The 16,343-nt window shown below is 53.3% G+C and overlaps 1 protein-coding gene and 1 long non-coding RNA gene across 3 annotated transcripts; one reads left to right on the plus strand and one right to left on the minus strand.

Annotated features, from left to right (window-relative positions):
* The first annotated feature begins 2,265 nt into the window (after positions 1-2,265).
* PSMC4 (proteasome 26S subunit, ATPase 4) lies at positions 2,266-9,834 on the plus strand. 2 transcript variants are annotated; one of them, XM_001498409.6, is made up of 11 exons: positions 2,266-2,427; positions 3,345-3,443; positions 3,568-3,754; positions 5,215-5,361; positions 5,444-5,553; positions 5,648-5,741; positions 8,548-8,715; positions 8,802-8,878; positions 9,021-9,189; positions 9,360-9,415; positions 9,602-9,834. In XM_001498409.6, exons 1-11 carry the CDS (start codon positions 2,392-2,394, stop codon positions 9,713-9,715), a joined length of 1,257 nt encoding a protein of 418 aa, XP_001498459.1. In that variant the 5' UTR covers positions 2,266-2,391; the 3' UTR covers positions 9,716-9,834. The 2 variants fall into 2 exon arrangements, with proteins under 2 accessions (XP_001498459.1, XP_070080510.1); XM_070224409.1 differs by having other exon boundaries at positions 2,274-2,427; positions 9,558-9,834.
* Positions 9,835-13,815: 3,981 nt separating this feature from the next.
* Positions 13,816-16,339, minus strand: LOC138915916 (uncharacterized). Its single transcript, XR_011422379.1, has 2 exons — positions 16,210-16,339; positions 13,816-14,615 (listed from the first exon to the last, which is right to left on the minus strand). It is a non-coding gene; the product is annotated as an uncharacterized lncRNA (long non-coding RNA).
* Between the last annotated feature and the right edge of the window lie 4 nt (positions 16,340-16,343).

Below are 16,343 nucleotides of genomic sequence, written 5' to 3' on the forward strand. Positions count from 1 at the left end.
GGTAAAGTGCATAGCAAAGAACAGGGTACATAGTCAATGTTCAGGAAATGGTTACTTACGATTATTATCCATAAAAATTCCAAAGGGATACACTGATTTATCCTTGCCAAAAGCGGCAGAGAGAACTTGGTGATGATTTGACTGGGCGTGGGCAATAAAAGGCAAGGCACTCACAGAGGTTTGAGTCTGAAGTCTGGAAACTAGGAGGATAGAGAACAAGAAGCAAGGAGCAAGAGGATGGACTCTATTTTAAGCCATAGATTCTCAGACTCAAGTAGAAATCTGGCATACTTTTGGGGCGTTAGCTGGAGATCTAGAAGACAGAACCAAGAGTTGCCAATGCCGAGAAAAAAGGATGGATTTGTTGTTCTCATTGTTTTCCTTTTTTTGTGGAAATAAAAATACTGGGACCTTAAACAAGGAAGGCAGGACTCCGAGCTGGTTAACCTCCGGGTTCGCCTGGCATAGGGCCGGCACTGAGCGGTAACCACTAATTCTCTTTGTGGTTTACTGGAAGTGACTTTCCCCTGTCTGAGTCTCAATTTCCTCATCCGTAAAATCAGGAAAAGCAGACCTAGCTCTGAGGGTGTTGTAAGGATTTGAGGTCATGGGTTGGAAATTGCCTGGCTGCAAGTAAATGCATAAATGGGGTCTGGTGTGACAACCCACAACACACCCACCAGAATGGAAAAAAATATTTTAAAGACAGACAGTATCAAGTGTATGCACAATTGGCGGGACTATATGTAAGCAGTTTGACAGTGTCTGCTAAAGCTCAGCACATACCTGTCCCGTGACCGGCAATTCCACGCTTGAGTATATTCCCGTGTTTCTCAAAGAAATGTACCAGAATATTCACAGCACCAGTATAGCCCCAAACTGGGAAATATCCAGTTTCAAGCATATTTACACAACAGAAACCACACATAAATGAAAAGGAAAACTATTCTATTTTTTTTTTAAAGATTGGCACCTGAGCTAACAACTGTTGCCCATTGCCACTTTGTTTTCCTGCTTTTCTTTCTCCCCAAGTCCCCCCAGTACATAGTTGTATGTTTTAGTTGTGGGTCCTCCTAGTTGCAGCATGTGGGACGCCACCTCAACATGGCCTAACGATTGGTTCCGTGGCCGGGCCCAGGATCGGACCCTGGGTCCCTGAAGCTGAGCGCGAGAACTTAGCCACGCAGTCACGGGGTCGGCCGCAAGGAAAACTATTCTTACATGCCGTGTGAATCTCACAGACATATTGTTAAGCAAAAGAAGCCAAATACACAGTACACACTCTATGGGGCCATAGAGAGTTGGAAACAGACAAAAGTAACCCACGCTGTTAGAAATCAGGTAAGTGATAACTTTCAGAGGGAATGGGGGAGGCAGAAAGAGAGCTTGCGCCAGGCTTCTGCGGGCTGCTAACGTTGGGTTTCTTGAGCTGAGTACTGGTTCCACGTGTGTTCACTTTGTGTAAAGCCGTTGAACTATACAGTAATGATTTGTACACGTCTTGAATAAAAAGTTTACTTAACAAAAACTGTAGCTGGTGTGATGAGCAGCAGTGTATCCTGGGGGCTAGATGCACAGGCTTTGGGGACAGACAGATCTGGGACCCGGTGCCCTGGCCCTTGAGACTGGCAGTGGCTTGGCCGCTCTGAGCCTGTTTCCTTTCCGTAAAAGAGGGAACGTAGTGTCTGTTAAGATTCAAGAGGTGACGCACGTAAGACTTAAGCACAGGGCCTGGCACAGGTCTGCCTGTCTCCTGCGTGACCCAACTCCTGGCCCCACTGCCTCATTTCCTCCAGCCCCGACGCATGGGTTCTACCTGATTCTCTGCTAATGGTAACGCCGGCTTGGGGCCCCTCACCCTGGGGTGGAGCCCGGTACCGACTGTCACTCTCAGGAGCAGCCAGGGCCTCCCCGTCCCTGCGCGGGGGCCAATCCTCAGGTACAGCCCACGTGGAGACCCCCTAAAACACCTCCTTTGCGGACCCCGGCCCACGGCATCTCCAGCCCCGCCACCGAACGAGTGCGAAGAGCACTTGGCCACCAAACTCTCCCTGACGGATTGGTGAGTTCCTTGGTCAAAAGAGCGATAGGGCAGCGCCGCCCACTGGCGAGAAAACTCCAGCCCAAGGGGGCTGCCCGAGATGGCGCCACTGCGCACGCGCACCGCCCCGGGCCCGCCCGCGCGATACGGAGAGCGCATGAGCGAATCTTGGGGGCGGAGCCTAGGGGAAGGCCGTCCCTTCCCTCGTTCCTATGCGGCCTGTCTCGCCCGCTCTCAGCGACGTCTTAAACTACATTTCCCAGAATCCACTCAGGCCCAGGGCTTCCGGTAGCGTCAGCGGAAGCGGTGACTGGATCTGGCCCGGCTGCACAGAGGCCGGCTTGGTCACTATGGAGGAGATAGGCATCCTGGTGGAGAAAACTCAGGTCCGGGGGCGCGTGGCTCGCGGGGAGAGGGCGGGGCGGGCCCGGGACGGGTGCTGAATGACTGCGGGGGTCCCGGGCCGGGTCTGGGTGATTTCGGAGGCCTCGGTGGAGAGCTTGGTGCCGTCCCGAGGCCTGGCTGGGTGCCCGAGCGATGTTAGCCTGGCAGTGAGGCTGGGAAAGCGGGGCTGCGGGATGAGTGACGTTAGAGGTGCTTGGGACTGAATGATTCCGAGGTCTAGCTGGGAGTGCCTCGTGCCATGGGTGGCCCGCCGGGCTTGGGGATGTGTCGGGGTGGGAGTGATGTTTGGGGCTCGGCCGTGGGGCTGAATGATGTCTGAGGCTGGGCTGGGGAGTTGACTGATGTTCGGCTAGGCCGGTGTGGGGTGCTAAGTAATATCTGTGGTCTGGCCGAGTGATGTTTGGAGGCTCCCTGGGGAGCTGGATGACATAAAGGGGCTCATGTGAGTTGGGGTTCTGTGACATGAGGGATCTTCCGGGGGAAACCCGGTAATGTTGGAACTGTCTGAAGGCATGGTGACTTCTCTCTATATGAGAGAGCCATATGACATTAGGAACCTGTTGAGGGGGGCTGGGGGCATTGGGGTCTGGTAAGGAGGTGATGTGAAATTTAGGCCCTAGTTGGGAGTTGGGTGACTTTGGGGACATGTTACAAGTGGCATATGATAGCAGAAGATCTGTTTGGGGGGGGCCAGTTGATAGAAGGGGCCTTTTAGGGGCTGGATGACAGTAGGAGACTATTTAGGGGGCTGAGAGGTTTCCAGGGTCTGTTTAGAGGGGCCAAATGGTGTCAGGAGTCTGTTAGAGGCTGAGTGATTCATGGTGAGTGGCGAGGGGGCTCTAGATTCTTTCATGAGGGGACCCTCTTCTTCCAACCTGAGTTTCTCCCCTTGTTCTAGGATGAGATCCCAGCCCTGTCTGTGTCACGGCCCCAGACTGGCCTGTCCTTCCTGGGACCCGAGCCAGAGGACCTGGAGGACCTGTACAGCCGCTACAAGGTACATTCAGCCCCAATCCAGATGGTGCACAGGACCCGGCATCCCGTCCTCCACCCCCTGTCCACCGCTCCGTGGCTCAGCAAGGCCTGGAGCCATCCCTCACCTCTCCGCTCTGTGCCCACAGAAGCTGCAGCAGGAGCTGGAGTTCCTGGAGGTACAGGAGGAGTACATCAAGGATGAGCAGAAGAACCTGAAGAAGGAGTTCCTCCACGCCCAGGAGGAGGTGAAGCGCATCCAGAGCATCCCGCTCGTCATCGGACAGTTTCTGGAGGCTGTGGATCAGAACACAGCCATCGTGGGCTCCACCACAGGTGCGCGGGTGGGTGGCGAGGGCGCGCCTCCTCCACTCATCTGTTCGTTCAACGACTGGTGACTGTTTTCTGCCACGTGCCAGGAACAGTGCTAGGGTCTTACAGCAGCAAACGAGGCAAGACTGTGTAAAGGGTGTTTTGCAAAATGTTTCACATTCTCTCTCTCTCTCCATACACGTGTGTATTTTTTATATATATGTATACATACATACATCTGTATACACTAAACATATACCATAAGTTTCACCAAATCATGTTTAGCCCTACTATGTGTGACACACTCTGATGTTTCCTGTTCTGCTTTAGTCTGTTTTTGTTTTAAACAATGTTCTGGCTATGACCCTATAAATTGACCTCATGACTACTACTGAGTTGGGACCTGCAATTTGAAACCGTGGGTGAAGTGTTAAGAGATTGGGCTCTCGGAGGACTCAGTATGTGGTAGCTGCTGTTATTAGCATGGGTCCAGGCCTGCCCTTAGGATGCTCGTTGTCTCTGCATCTTCTCTGTCTTTTTTTTGCCTCTGGCCTCTGCTCCTTTGGTCCAAGCTCTGTTCTTATAAAGGTGGAGAAAGGGGTGTGACCGGACCTGGAATTGGACTGATGGGCTAGTAGTGAGGTGGTGAATGGTGGATACCCGGAATGAGGCCTGTGTCTTTGACCTGTAGGACTTAGGGGGACAGTGGGGCTATCCCTCAGATGGCAACACGGGCAGAGGAGTAGGTCTGGAGGGAGACAGCGAGGGCAGTCTAGGCCATCACAGGGAGGTGTCCGGCAGGCTGCTGGACCTGGACAGCCGGGCCTGAAGGTCAGGAGAGAGATTGAGACTGGAAACAGATGTGTGTATCACCGCCATATATGTAGAAGGTGGATCGGAGAGCTGGGACTGGAGGCTGGGTGAATAGGGCGGAGTCCGGTGCAGAGACCTGGACGGGAGAGGACAGGGCTGGATCAGGGCAGGGGCCACGGGGAGGAGAGGAGAGGGTGGTGGAGAGACATTCGGGAGGCTGGGTGGAAGGTCACAGCGACTGATGTACTGTGGTGGGAAGGAGAGAAAGGTCCAGCACGAGGCTTGCGGCTCTGCCTGGTGACCCGGGACTGCGGGCCTCCCTGAGCCAGACAGGAGGGGCAGCCCAATTTGGAGGAAGATCCCGAGAACACATTGGGATGTGGTGAACGAGAGAGAGACTGGTGACGTCCAGTGGGGGCATTCCAGGAGGCTGCTGGTCCCCCGGGGCTGGGCCTCAAGAGAGATTTGGAGCTAAAGATAGATGAAGCTGTTCATGTGGATGTGGGGAATGGACTGGAGGAGGCAAGACAGAGGCCAGGAGGGCCAGTTGGGGTCTGAGTGAGAGATACTGGTGGCCTGGAGGATGCAACTGTGAGGTGGCGGGGAGGGACGAGTTTTGAGGTTCTGGCTCTTCTCATTTTCCCCTCTCCCTTCCTGTCGCCTTCCCAAAGGCTCCAACTACTATGTGCGCATCCTGAGCACCATTGACCGCGAGCTGCTCAAGCCCAACGCCTCGGTGGCCCTCCACAAGCACAGCAACGCCCTGGTGGACGTGCTGCCTCCTGAGGCCGACAGCAGCATCATGATGCTCACCTCAGGTAACGGGGCAGCCCAGGGCCGGGGAGGCCCGAAGGGACCCTGTGGGCCAGGCTGGGAGCCCCGGCTCTGCTCTCCCACCAGACCAGAAGCCAGACGTGATGTACGCCGACATCGGGGGCATGGACATCCAGAAGCAGGAGGTGCGGGAGGCCGTGGAGCTCCCGCTCACGCACTTCGAACTCTACAAGCAGGTGAGGCGCTGGGTGGCAGGGAAGGGAGAGGCCTCGCTGGAGTTGGTGACGGGACTCCCTGGCTCATCCTTCTTTCTCCACCTCTGCATTCCAGATTGGCATCGATCCTCCCCGAGGCGTCCTCATGTACGGCCCGCCTGGCTGCGGGAAGACCATGTTGGCAAAGGCTGTGGCCCATCACACGACAGGTGAGCCGCTCGGCCCCTCTCCCGAGCTCTGTCCTGGGCTCTTCCGAGGGCCTTGCCCCATGTCTTTCATTCTGCCCTGGAACTGACAGCACAGTGAGTAAGAACACGCGCCCTGGGGTCAGAGCCCCGGTGTGCGTCTTCCTTACTAGCTGTGCCGTCCTGGGGAGGTGACGTCACCTCCTCGTGCCTCAGTTTCCTCATCTAATGGAGAACTCACTTCGCAGCCTGATTGTGAGGAGTGAATGAAATAACGCAGCGTTCTTCCTCCGGTGTGTTGTGACCCGTTAGTAATAATGAATTCAAATTCATGGGTTGCCACCAGCATTTTAAAAAATGCAACAGAACCAGAAATGGCAGAATCTATCCCACATAGTAAGCGCTCGTCTTGTTTTCTGAAACGTTGCACACACATGGGCACACACATACATGCTTGTGGTTGTTTCTAAATGTATTTCTTAGTGTAGGTTCCAGACAGAAATGTCTGAAAGTCACTGTATTACTGTTTGTAAAGCCTGGGGACAGGCCTTGGCACATCTTAAAATCCTAATACCTGTGGGTCAGGGAGTTTGAAAGCTGGCTCCCCAGCACTGCTGAGTAAGTCAGTTCATGTGACCAACTTATGTAAGGAAGTCAGTTTATGTAACTGCTCAGTGAATTAGCCTCTCCGTGACTCCAATCCCTATTTTTCTGGGTTATTCAGAGGATTAAATCAATATAAAGCTTCTAGACCCATATGTGGCCCGAGGTCAGTGGACAGTAAATGTTAGCCACGGTCATGATCCATTTGCTTAGCAGTTCACTGGGCTTCTGCTCTGGCAGGCCCTGGGCTGGGAGATGGCGATGCGTCAGACGTGTCCCCTACGTTGGAGAATCTCCCAGTGTGACTGGGGAAAGGACTGATACACACTTAGAACTCAGTCATTGAGAGGATATTTATTGAGCACCTAACATGTGCCAAGCTGTATTCTAGGAACAGTGAGGAGGCCCCTGCAGCTAAAGCCAAGTGGGCACGGGGGCTCACGGTTGGAGGGGAGGTCAAGTGGGGAGAGTCTGCAGAGTAGCAAATACTCCAGGGAAGCAAGGAGGGTAGTGGGATTGCCCTAAAAGGAGAGTGTGTCAATCCACGCAGACTAGGCCTCTCTGATAGGGGTTCCCAGAGGAAGCGAGGTGTGAGGAGTTTGTCAGGCACACAGTTGGGAGAGGGCATCCAAGTCAGAGGGAATAGCATGTGTAAAGGCCCTGGGGTGGGAAAGAACTCAATTAGAGAATCGTGAGTACACCCTGACTAAACTCCACAGGGCAGGGACCTTGTGCATTGGTTCTTTTCTACGTTTCCAGGGCCCTCCCAGTAACTGAACTGTGGTAGGTACTGAGAAAATGTTTGTTGAGTGGCTGGCTGAGGGAGGGGCTGTGCTTTGAAAGACTGTTCTGGCAGCTGGAGGTGAACTGGCAGGAGGAGAAATCTGACAGCCAGTTAGAAGACTAGTGGTCCGGAGGACAGATAAGGGTGGCCTTGGGTAGGGGCCTCGGGGATGGACTGAAGAGAGGTAGGGTTAAGGGGTAAGAGTGATAGGATTTACTTGTTGACCAGATGTGGTTGGCAAGAAGGGGGCGTTAGGAGCAAGTCCCGGTCTCGGGCTGGCGCCATCAAGTGCTGGTTGATGACCTTCACAGGGCTGGGGAACAACAGATTGGCGTAGGGGGAGCTGGAGTGGGACACGCTGCATTCCAGTGACCAGGAAACACTCACTGAGACGCACTGAGAGACCGGGAGGACAGGGAAGGCGAGCGTGGGGCGGGACTGCAATGATGGAGGGGCAGAGGCAGGCCGAGGGGCCAGGGTCAGATCTGGGAATCCCAGGATTTTCACCTTGGATGCCTGCAGAGCAGCCAAGTAAATGTGGGGCCAAAAGCAAGGCGGTTGGGGTGCGTTTAGGGCAGGAAAAGTCAGAAAGCCCGAGATTTGGATGTTGAACGAGCCCTCAGGTGACGCAGGTCCTGGGGAGGAGGGACCCCTTGAGCCAGCTGTGAACTCTGAATTTTAGGGCGTGTCGAGGCAGGACCGCAATTTGCACAACTCCTAGTTTATGGCATTAAACCTCCCGCTCTACACAGTGGCCTGTGTGACTCCCTCCTCTGTGGTGGCTGCACCGAGGGTCCTGGAGGTTGCTCTGGGCAACAGAAAGCCACATCCAGTCACTAGCAAACCAGCTGAAATTTAAGAAACAAAGGTTACAAAAGAGAGGCCTGGAACAAACCTGTCTTCAGCCTCCTTGCCACTTGCCGCTTATGTCAGAACATGTGTTTAGGGTCCCTGACTCTTGCATAATATTCACAAGTGGGTCCTTGTAGCCAACGGAACTCGGAGCCTTGCTGAGGCAGTATGATGCCCTAGTGTGTGGACAGCCTCTCTGTTTTCTTACTGATTTTTCAAGCCCTCTGGAAATCCAGATTTTTTTGTATCTTGGTTTCCACGAACGTCTCTAGCTCTTCTCCATACGCGCATGTTGGAGCACAGACGGATTTGTTTTTTCTTTTTTTAATATCCTGATTTTTTAATGTTGGGCCAAAAAACGACACGTGTGGGCAGGATTTGTGATTGGGCTGCTGGGTCGCTGTGGGGCACGAGCAGATGGCTGGTCTGGCCGGATCTGGGACCCAGCCCAGGGCATGAGAGAATGACCTGGCTGCTTGGAGTGGATGTCCAAAGAAAGGGCTGTCCTCAGGGGATCCTCAGTGTCCGTTAAAGCAGAATGGGCCCTACAGGGGGCCCATCCTCATCTAACCCCTGTCATCCTGCCGTCAGCTGCCTTCATCCGGGTCGTGGGGTCCGAGTTTGTACAGAAGTACCTGGGCGAAGGCCCCCGCATGGTCCGGGACGTGTTCCGCCTGGCCAAGGAGAACGCACCTGCCATCATCTTCATAGATGAGATTGATGCCATCGCCACCAAGAGATTCGACGCACAGACGGGGGGTGAGTGATGCCCAGACAGGACCTGGGGTCTTGGGCAGGCTTGTTGTACGGCATGCCATGGACTGACTGTGTTGCACGCTCTCCAGCGGACAGGGAGGTGCAGAGAATCCTGCTAGAGCTGCTGAATCAAATGGATGGATTCGACCAGAACGTCAACGTCAAGGTTTGGGGTTCGGGATGGGCAGGGGGAGGTGGAGTGTGGGAGTCAGGGAAGGAGGGAGGCTGGCATGGGAGGGGGCAGGCATCACGAAGGAAGGAGGGTGTAGTGCAGATGGAGGCCTGAGCCGGGCTGTCCCCAATGCCAGGTGATCATGGCCACGAACCGAGCAGACACCCTGGACCCGGCCCTGCTGCGGCCGGGACGCCTGGACCGGAAAATTGAATTTCCCCTCCCTGACCGCCGTCAGAAGAGATTGATTTTCTCCACGATCACCAGCAAGATGAATCTCTCCGAGGAGGTTGACTTGGAAGATTGTATCCTGCTCTGGACGTGAGGGAGGGTCCCAGCTGGGAAGGGGCGTGGATCTTCAGCTCCACCTCTGCCATCGCCACAGCCAGGGCGGGGGCTGGGGACGGAGAGCCCAAGGATGGCTTCCAGCTCTAGGCTTCCACCTAGAGTGCTTTCCTTAAGTCACACGCTGCAGATGTGGCCCGACCAGATAAGATTTCAGGAGCCGACATCAACTCCATCTGTCAGGAGGTGAGTGATGGCTTCTCTCTGGATCCGGGCAGGGGCCGTGTGAAGACCTTCCTCTTCGAGACCACTCTGCTGCAGTCCTTCGGCCCCTCATGGTCTCCCTGGGGTCTCGGGCCCCGCCTGTCTCTTCCTCCACCATCCCTAGGGTGGGGGCACAGGGAGTGGATTGTAACTGTCGTCCCTCAACAGAGCGGAATGTTGGCCGTCCGCGAGAACCGCTACATTGTTCTGGCCAAGGACTTCGAGAAGGCGTACAAGACGGTCATCAAGAAGGACGAGCAGGAGCATGAGTTTTACAAGTGACCCCTGTCCCCACTCCCAGGGGCCGGGGACTTCCCTCACCTCCCCAACCTCTGTCCCAAGACCTAGTTCTCATTTCTCTTTACCCGGGATTGGTTTATTCAATAAATAGACAAAGTTGAGTCCGTTTAATTTCCTTGTAGCAGTTACCTCCGTCAGAACCTGGGCCTTGACTGGGATCCTCTGTGCCTCCTGCTCTCCTCACAGATGAGCTGCTGAGACACGTGGCCTGGGTTACAGCTGGAGAGAAGCAAGAATTCCAACCAGATCATTTCAGAAACTTGGGGAAAGAGATGGAAAATGAACCTCAGTCCTCAGCCCTTGACCACAGAATAAAGCCCCATACGTCTCCCCAACCCCGTTTCCTACAGGTAGAAAACCATTTGAGTCTTTGGCAGTTCCTGCCTTTGTCACACTCAGAGGGAGTATCAGGGACAGAGAGCCTACCCTGCAGAGTCGCCAGAGCATGCTGAGGGCGGGGGAAGGTGGATGCCTGGGGTCCGCGAATGTCTCTGGCTCTGCTCCACACAGTCTCGTTGGGGCACAGACGCGTTTGGTTGGACCACTGCGCACTCTCTGTTGAGGTATGTCCGTTTAGACACCTCGGCGGGGGCAGCCTTCCCTGGTGCCCCAAGTGGGGCAGGAACTCTCCCCTGCGCCCCCCCAGCCCTGTGCACGTGCCCTGCTTGGCGCTGCTCACGTCCCCTCCTCCAGAGCGGAGCCCCCTGTGGTCAGGGATCGTACCTTGATTCCAGTTCAGGTCCCAGCGCCTGCACATGGTGGACATTCAGTTAATGTTTCTGGAACAAATATCCGAATGTCATTATCTATTCGGAGTGAGATGGGAGGAAGGTATAAGGAAAAACAGTTGGGGAGTCCCAGGTCCTGGAAGGGTGGTGGTGATTCCTCCAGAGAAGCCTGGCAGGTTGAGCGGGGAATGAACTGCTCCCGCTCCTGGAACCTCACTGACACAGAGTAAGAGGTAAGAGAGCGAGGCGTGAGTCACAAGGACAGGAGCAGAGGAGAAGGCAGCAACACCGTTTTGCAAAGTGGCAGACGCCTGCTCACTGAGTAGCAGACCTGAGGAACACGGACCTGGACGGAGGGAAACCCAGGCAGGGTCCCATCAGAAGTGAGAAGTGCCCGGTTCTGGGGGTGAGGGCTGGAAGAGGAGGACTGGGTAAAAGACAGGCTATCTACAAATCAGAGTTCCTACGTGCAGCGTGCTTGGAACCTGGTGTGCAGTCAATCCACGAGCTGTCGTTAGTCCGGGTCCTGTGACCGTCTCCGGCCTGGCTGAAGACCGCAGGTTTACCCTGGAAAGGCTGGACCGCGGTCTCGGCTGGGGCACGGAGCGAGAGGGTGCCGTGCTGAAGATGGGAGTAAGTGAGCTCAAGCAGGCAGGGCAAGGAGGAAAAAAGGGGGTGGTGAAGCCACCTCAAGTCATCTTTTACATTCAGTAGTTACTAATATCTAAAACTGATAATTTGACAAAAGCCTATCACTTAGAAATAATGGAAGTAAATTTCCAAAGAAACAAGAACTGGAAGTAGTCGTCTCTTGGAAGTAGACAGAAATATGGGGCGGGGGTGCCACGGGAACGCTTCGGGTTTGTTACACACTTTCTACAATATCTGACCTTTTAGATACTTAAAAAAATGACAATAACAAAACCATGGGGGAAAAAAGAATCTTAAAGCCAGTAGACATTTGGAAGGGGGAGGGTAAAGGAGGGAAATTGCTGAAGTGTCGAAACACACCCTCAACATCAGTGATGGAGGGCGAAGAGACTTGGGAAAGAGAACAAAGCCACGTGCCCCAGAAGTGACAGCAAAGAAAATAATAGGGGGAGGGAGGGTAGCAAGCCCCGTGGCCAAGTGGTTGAGTTCGTGCGCTCCACCTCGGCGGCCCAGGTTTTGCTGGTTCGGATCCTGGGCGCGGACGTGGCACCGCTCGTCAGGCCGCGGTGAGGTGGCCTCCCACACAGCACAGCCAGAGGCACTCACAACTAGAATACACCACTATGTGCGGGGGGGGCTTTGGGGAGAAGAATTAATAAAAGAAAAGAAAATTGGCAACAGTTGTTAGCTCAGGGGCCAATCTTTAAAAAAAAGAAAAGAAAAGAACGGGGCCAGGCGGGGGAGGCGGGGGTGGGGGGGGAGGCGACAGAATATCGCCACCACCTGAAAGGATCATCCGTCTTGGGGTCAGGATTGTGGGTTCCGGCAACTTGAAGCATCTGCCTTACACTCTGTCACTCAGAGTCCTCATCTGTTAAACGGGTGTCATGCCCCCGTCCCAAGGATGGCGGAGTGCGTGAAACAGACGTGAACGGCAGAAAGCACCAGCTAACGGGGACGGAACCCCGCAGTCCTCCCCAAGAACTGTGAAGACCGCTCTGGCAAGATACCCTCTCTGAGGCCATAAAACAGACTGCTCCCTCAGCAGGACTGTAATCCGGTGCTTTGGTTGGTGTTGCCGCTGTTGGGACGTGTTCGCTCGCGCCCCCTTCCGTGGCCTCCATTCTGGAGGGAGTCACGTTTCAGAGATGAATCAGACCCGGTCCCTTTGTCAAGGACCTCGCGGTGCAGAGCGGAGGCCGAGGAAGGAAACCCCGAAGTTCTATTCTAATGACGGGGTCGACTTTCTCTGCTTGACGGAGCTGGCCTTTAATCGTGGTCTCAGAAAAATACGAAGGAATCTGAAAGATGATTAGGACGGAATGTTCTCTAGGGTTCTCGAGTCATTTTTACATTTGCCCTGACCCCTCATCCAAGTTAAATCTCCCGGAGAATCTTGGAGAAGATCTGGAGAGCCCGAGGCGGAGACCGTTTGTTTTCTCTAACCATCCTCACGACACTTTACGGGGCCTTTCTCCATTTCCTTTAGGTGAAATGACCCCAAACAACTAGGCAAGAGTGACCTTGGTTAATACAATTCCTCCAGGGGTTCAAGGCCTCTGGAGCAGCGCTCTGCATTTCAAAGTCACTTTCTGCATTTTGAAAGTAAGCAAGGGGCTGAGACCAGTGGGAGCAGAAGCTGCCACAAGAATAACGTTACAATTAACCACACATGTGTTACGTCAGCGCCCTCCAGCCCCAGACCCCAGGAGCACGCCTGTAGCTGAATAAACTGGGGTTAGTGCTTACAACAAGGAGGGACACACACCAGGGGAAGCTGCTGGGCGTCTCAGGAAGAGGGTGTTAGAAAAGACTTCTTCAAGTTTTTGGGGTTCTGTTAGGTGATTTGGGGCGCATTTCAGGAAGCAGGACTTTGCTCTGGGTTGGATGCTGTCAGGAAGCAAGAGGAATTTTATGACGATCGGACAGTCATCAATCTTACCCATAGTGAAGGCAGACCAGAGTGAGGAGGCTAAAGCTGTGACTGGTAAGAAGCAGGGGCCACCCACATTAGTGGGGAGAGGGGGCTTGGGGTATATTGTGTGGGTTGCCCAGAGACCCTGTTTTTGTCTGTGCTTAGACAAAATTATGAAGTGGCCTTGCTTCCTCTCCCTTCATTATGGTCTCAGAGTGACCTTGATCTGAGAGTTCTGTGAGATCGTTTATGTCCAACAGGAGCATAACGTGACCTAAATGTGAGCACCAGGCCGGCTTTCAACACCACTGAGGCCTACCAGTAAGTGTCAGACCAGTTCCTAGATGTCAGGGTTTCCGTTCTCAATTACATACTACTGTGTAAAGCGATTTGCTGAACAGCCTGGGCACTCTTACATCTTAAAAGTGGAATCTATCTTTTTTTTTTTTTTTTTTTGGTGAGGAAGATTGGCCCTGAGCTAACATCTGTTGCCAATCTTCCTCTTTGTTTTTTTTCTCCCCAAAGCCCAGGTACACGATTGTATATCCTTCCTAGTTCTTCTATGTGGGATGTCACCACAGTATGGCTTGAAGAGCAGTGTGTAGGTCCACACCCAGGATCCCAACTGGCAAACCCTGGGGCTGGCAAACTAGAGCGTGTGAACTTAACCACTACACCACAGGGCCAGCCCCTTAGACGTGGAATCTTTAAAGCAAGTATTTTCCTGCCAAGGGAAATACAGATCTCTTTCCTCTGTTCCACTCTGCAAAGACGAGGGGAAGAAAAAATTTAAATATATGTAAACCTTTTTGTTTATTTGTTAATTGTAAAAAATAACACATATAAAGGTGCCCAAAATAGAAATGTATAATGTAACAACTTATTATAAATATAACACTTGTGTAAACATTATCCAAGGACCAGGGGGAGGTTTCCACTGAAACAGAAATTCCTACACCACTGTCCACCCATAGGCAGTGACGATCCATTTTCTGAAGATATGTTTGCGATCACTGCAATAAAGGTTGCCCCCTGGCTTTATGCAGCAACACTGTGGACACATGTCCATCATCTCTAGCATTTTTGCAGGTTTCATGATTCTTTAGTAATATTTCCTTTGGGTACTACCCAGGGTCAGTAAGCCTGTGTCAGATGAGATGACAGCGTGTGTACCATTAGGCAGTTAAAAATGACTGTTGATCTTGGAGTACCAATGCAGCAACATGCCAAGTGTCACCACAGTCCGCAGAGACCAGAAGCCATGTCATGATGGCACGGATCACACCACAGCCATCCCAGATGACCCAAACACTGTCTTCCACGTCAGCCTCAGAGGAAGCGGAGGAGAATGATAACTTTCAGCCAGAAGAACGCCGTGCTCAATGTCCTGATGGCCACATCTTCTTTTCACTTGGCCTCACAAATTATCTCTAAACATTACTTGGACATTTCACCTTTTCTTCAGGATCTTAAGGTGCATATACTGTCTTACGTGATGGGATAGGTGGCCCAAGTGGAGTCGCTCAGCACGGTGACTCCCGCTGAAGCAGGAAGCCGTCAGGCCAGGCAGATGCTGGAACCCAGACACCTGCAAGGGACAGCAGGGTGGCACAACCCCCAGAAGTGAGCCTGGCGACCTGAGTGGCCCAGTACCTGCTTATATTTATATCTATGGATACAGATAATTGTGAGTTCATACCATTACATCTAGTTTCAACCTAACATCACAAGGTTCATTCTTATTTTCTCCTTTTCCACATCTGAATTCCTTGCTCCGACAGCGAAAAACCTGGCTCCCATTGCCCTTAGCATATTTACCTACTTGATCAGCCCCCCTGTGTGTAACAAACTCCCATCACAGCTGCCGCCCCTCCCCCACGCAGATACTTTCCTCCCCCTACTTGGGTTCTGACCCTCACCACCTCCTACCTGACCCACAGGAATGTCCCCAATGCCCCTATTTGGGCGCCAACACTCGATGCTAGGCGGTTCTCATACCCAGATGCCCTCTTCACCCAGCTTGGGCTCTGAAGTCGCATGCAGGGCAGTGCTCCTGTGTGGACACTCTCCTTACCCTGCTGAGAGTGACACAGCCATGCTGGTCCGTCCCACCACTTGGAATGCCCCCTCGTGAGCTCTGTCACCATGCACCAAGCCACCCTCTGCACGAACACCCTCCTTATCCTGCTCAGGCCCCCAAACCCTGCTCTGAGCCCATCTTATGACATTAGGAGTGAATTGTGCAGAAAAGGAAGGGAAGAGGAAGAGCAAAATGTGTTATAATTTGAAATAAAGCAAGCCATTCTCTGATGGACTAAATGTGCACGGCCTTACACATGTCCCTTGCCTTGATGAGCCCAGGTTTTGTCTTCAGAACGTAGGACTAACAAAGTCTGACCCACAGTTCAGGACAGCTGACTCTAGTCGTGGGCTCACTATTCTCTGGCATACTGCTTTTGCAAGCAGAAAGCGATTTCCTCAGCCCAAGATTCTCAAACGGGTCCACCAAAGACCCCTAACAGCAGAGAAGAGTGGAAAAAATTCTTTCATATTCTAGCAAAGGTACTATGATTTGCATTTTTCTCTCTGAAAAAATTCATTTGATTCTATATAAAAAGACAAAATTATTTGGCAGATAAATTGCAAATCTTTGGGCCAAGTCTTCCAATAAAGCTGATGCTGCAACAAGATACAACATATTCTCTGCCCGCCGCAGAAGCATAGGCCTGTGGTTGCACGTGATCATATACACAGAGCCACAATTCTACCGGCACCCACGATGTTCCAACCCAGATACTCAAAATCCCACACCCCCGCCTTCCTACAGCCTTGCCTGCGCCCGGCCACTCAACGATCCCAGTGGCACAACGACCCACACGGCCACACCATCACACACATATCACCACGCTCACGGTCCAGCACAGCCACAATCTCCCACCGAGCCCGTCACCTCACTGCTCACAGCCACGCATCACAGTCCCAGGGTACTTTCTGTGGCCTCCCTACCGTCAGATGCCATCTCGCACCCACAGCACTGCACACACGCAGAACAGCCAGAGAGGCGCAGTCGGTCCCCTCCCTCACAGTGACACACGCACGCTCTCAGGACAGGCACCTATTCTTTAAAATACACATATAAGGCTCCTGCTGTGTACCAGATGCCACCCAAGCGCCGGGACTACCTCAGGGGAAGAACTGGACCGCCGAGCGCATACCCGCGTGCGACCCCGAGGCCGAGCTCATGCGCTCTGAGGAGGCTGGCACAGCCGGTCCCTGAGAGCCGGGCTGGAGCCGCCAGTCCCGCGTGCGCATGCGT

This window comes from Equus caballus, chromosome 10 (genome assembly GCF_041296265.1).
Source record: "Equus caballus isolate H_3958 breed thoroughbred chromosome 10, TB-T2T, whole genome shotgun sequence".
In the NCBI taxonomy this organism is placed as follows: Eukaryota; Metazoa; Chordata; class Mammalia; order Perissodactyla; family Equidae; genus Equus; species Equus caballus.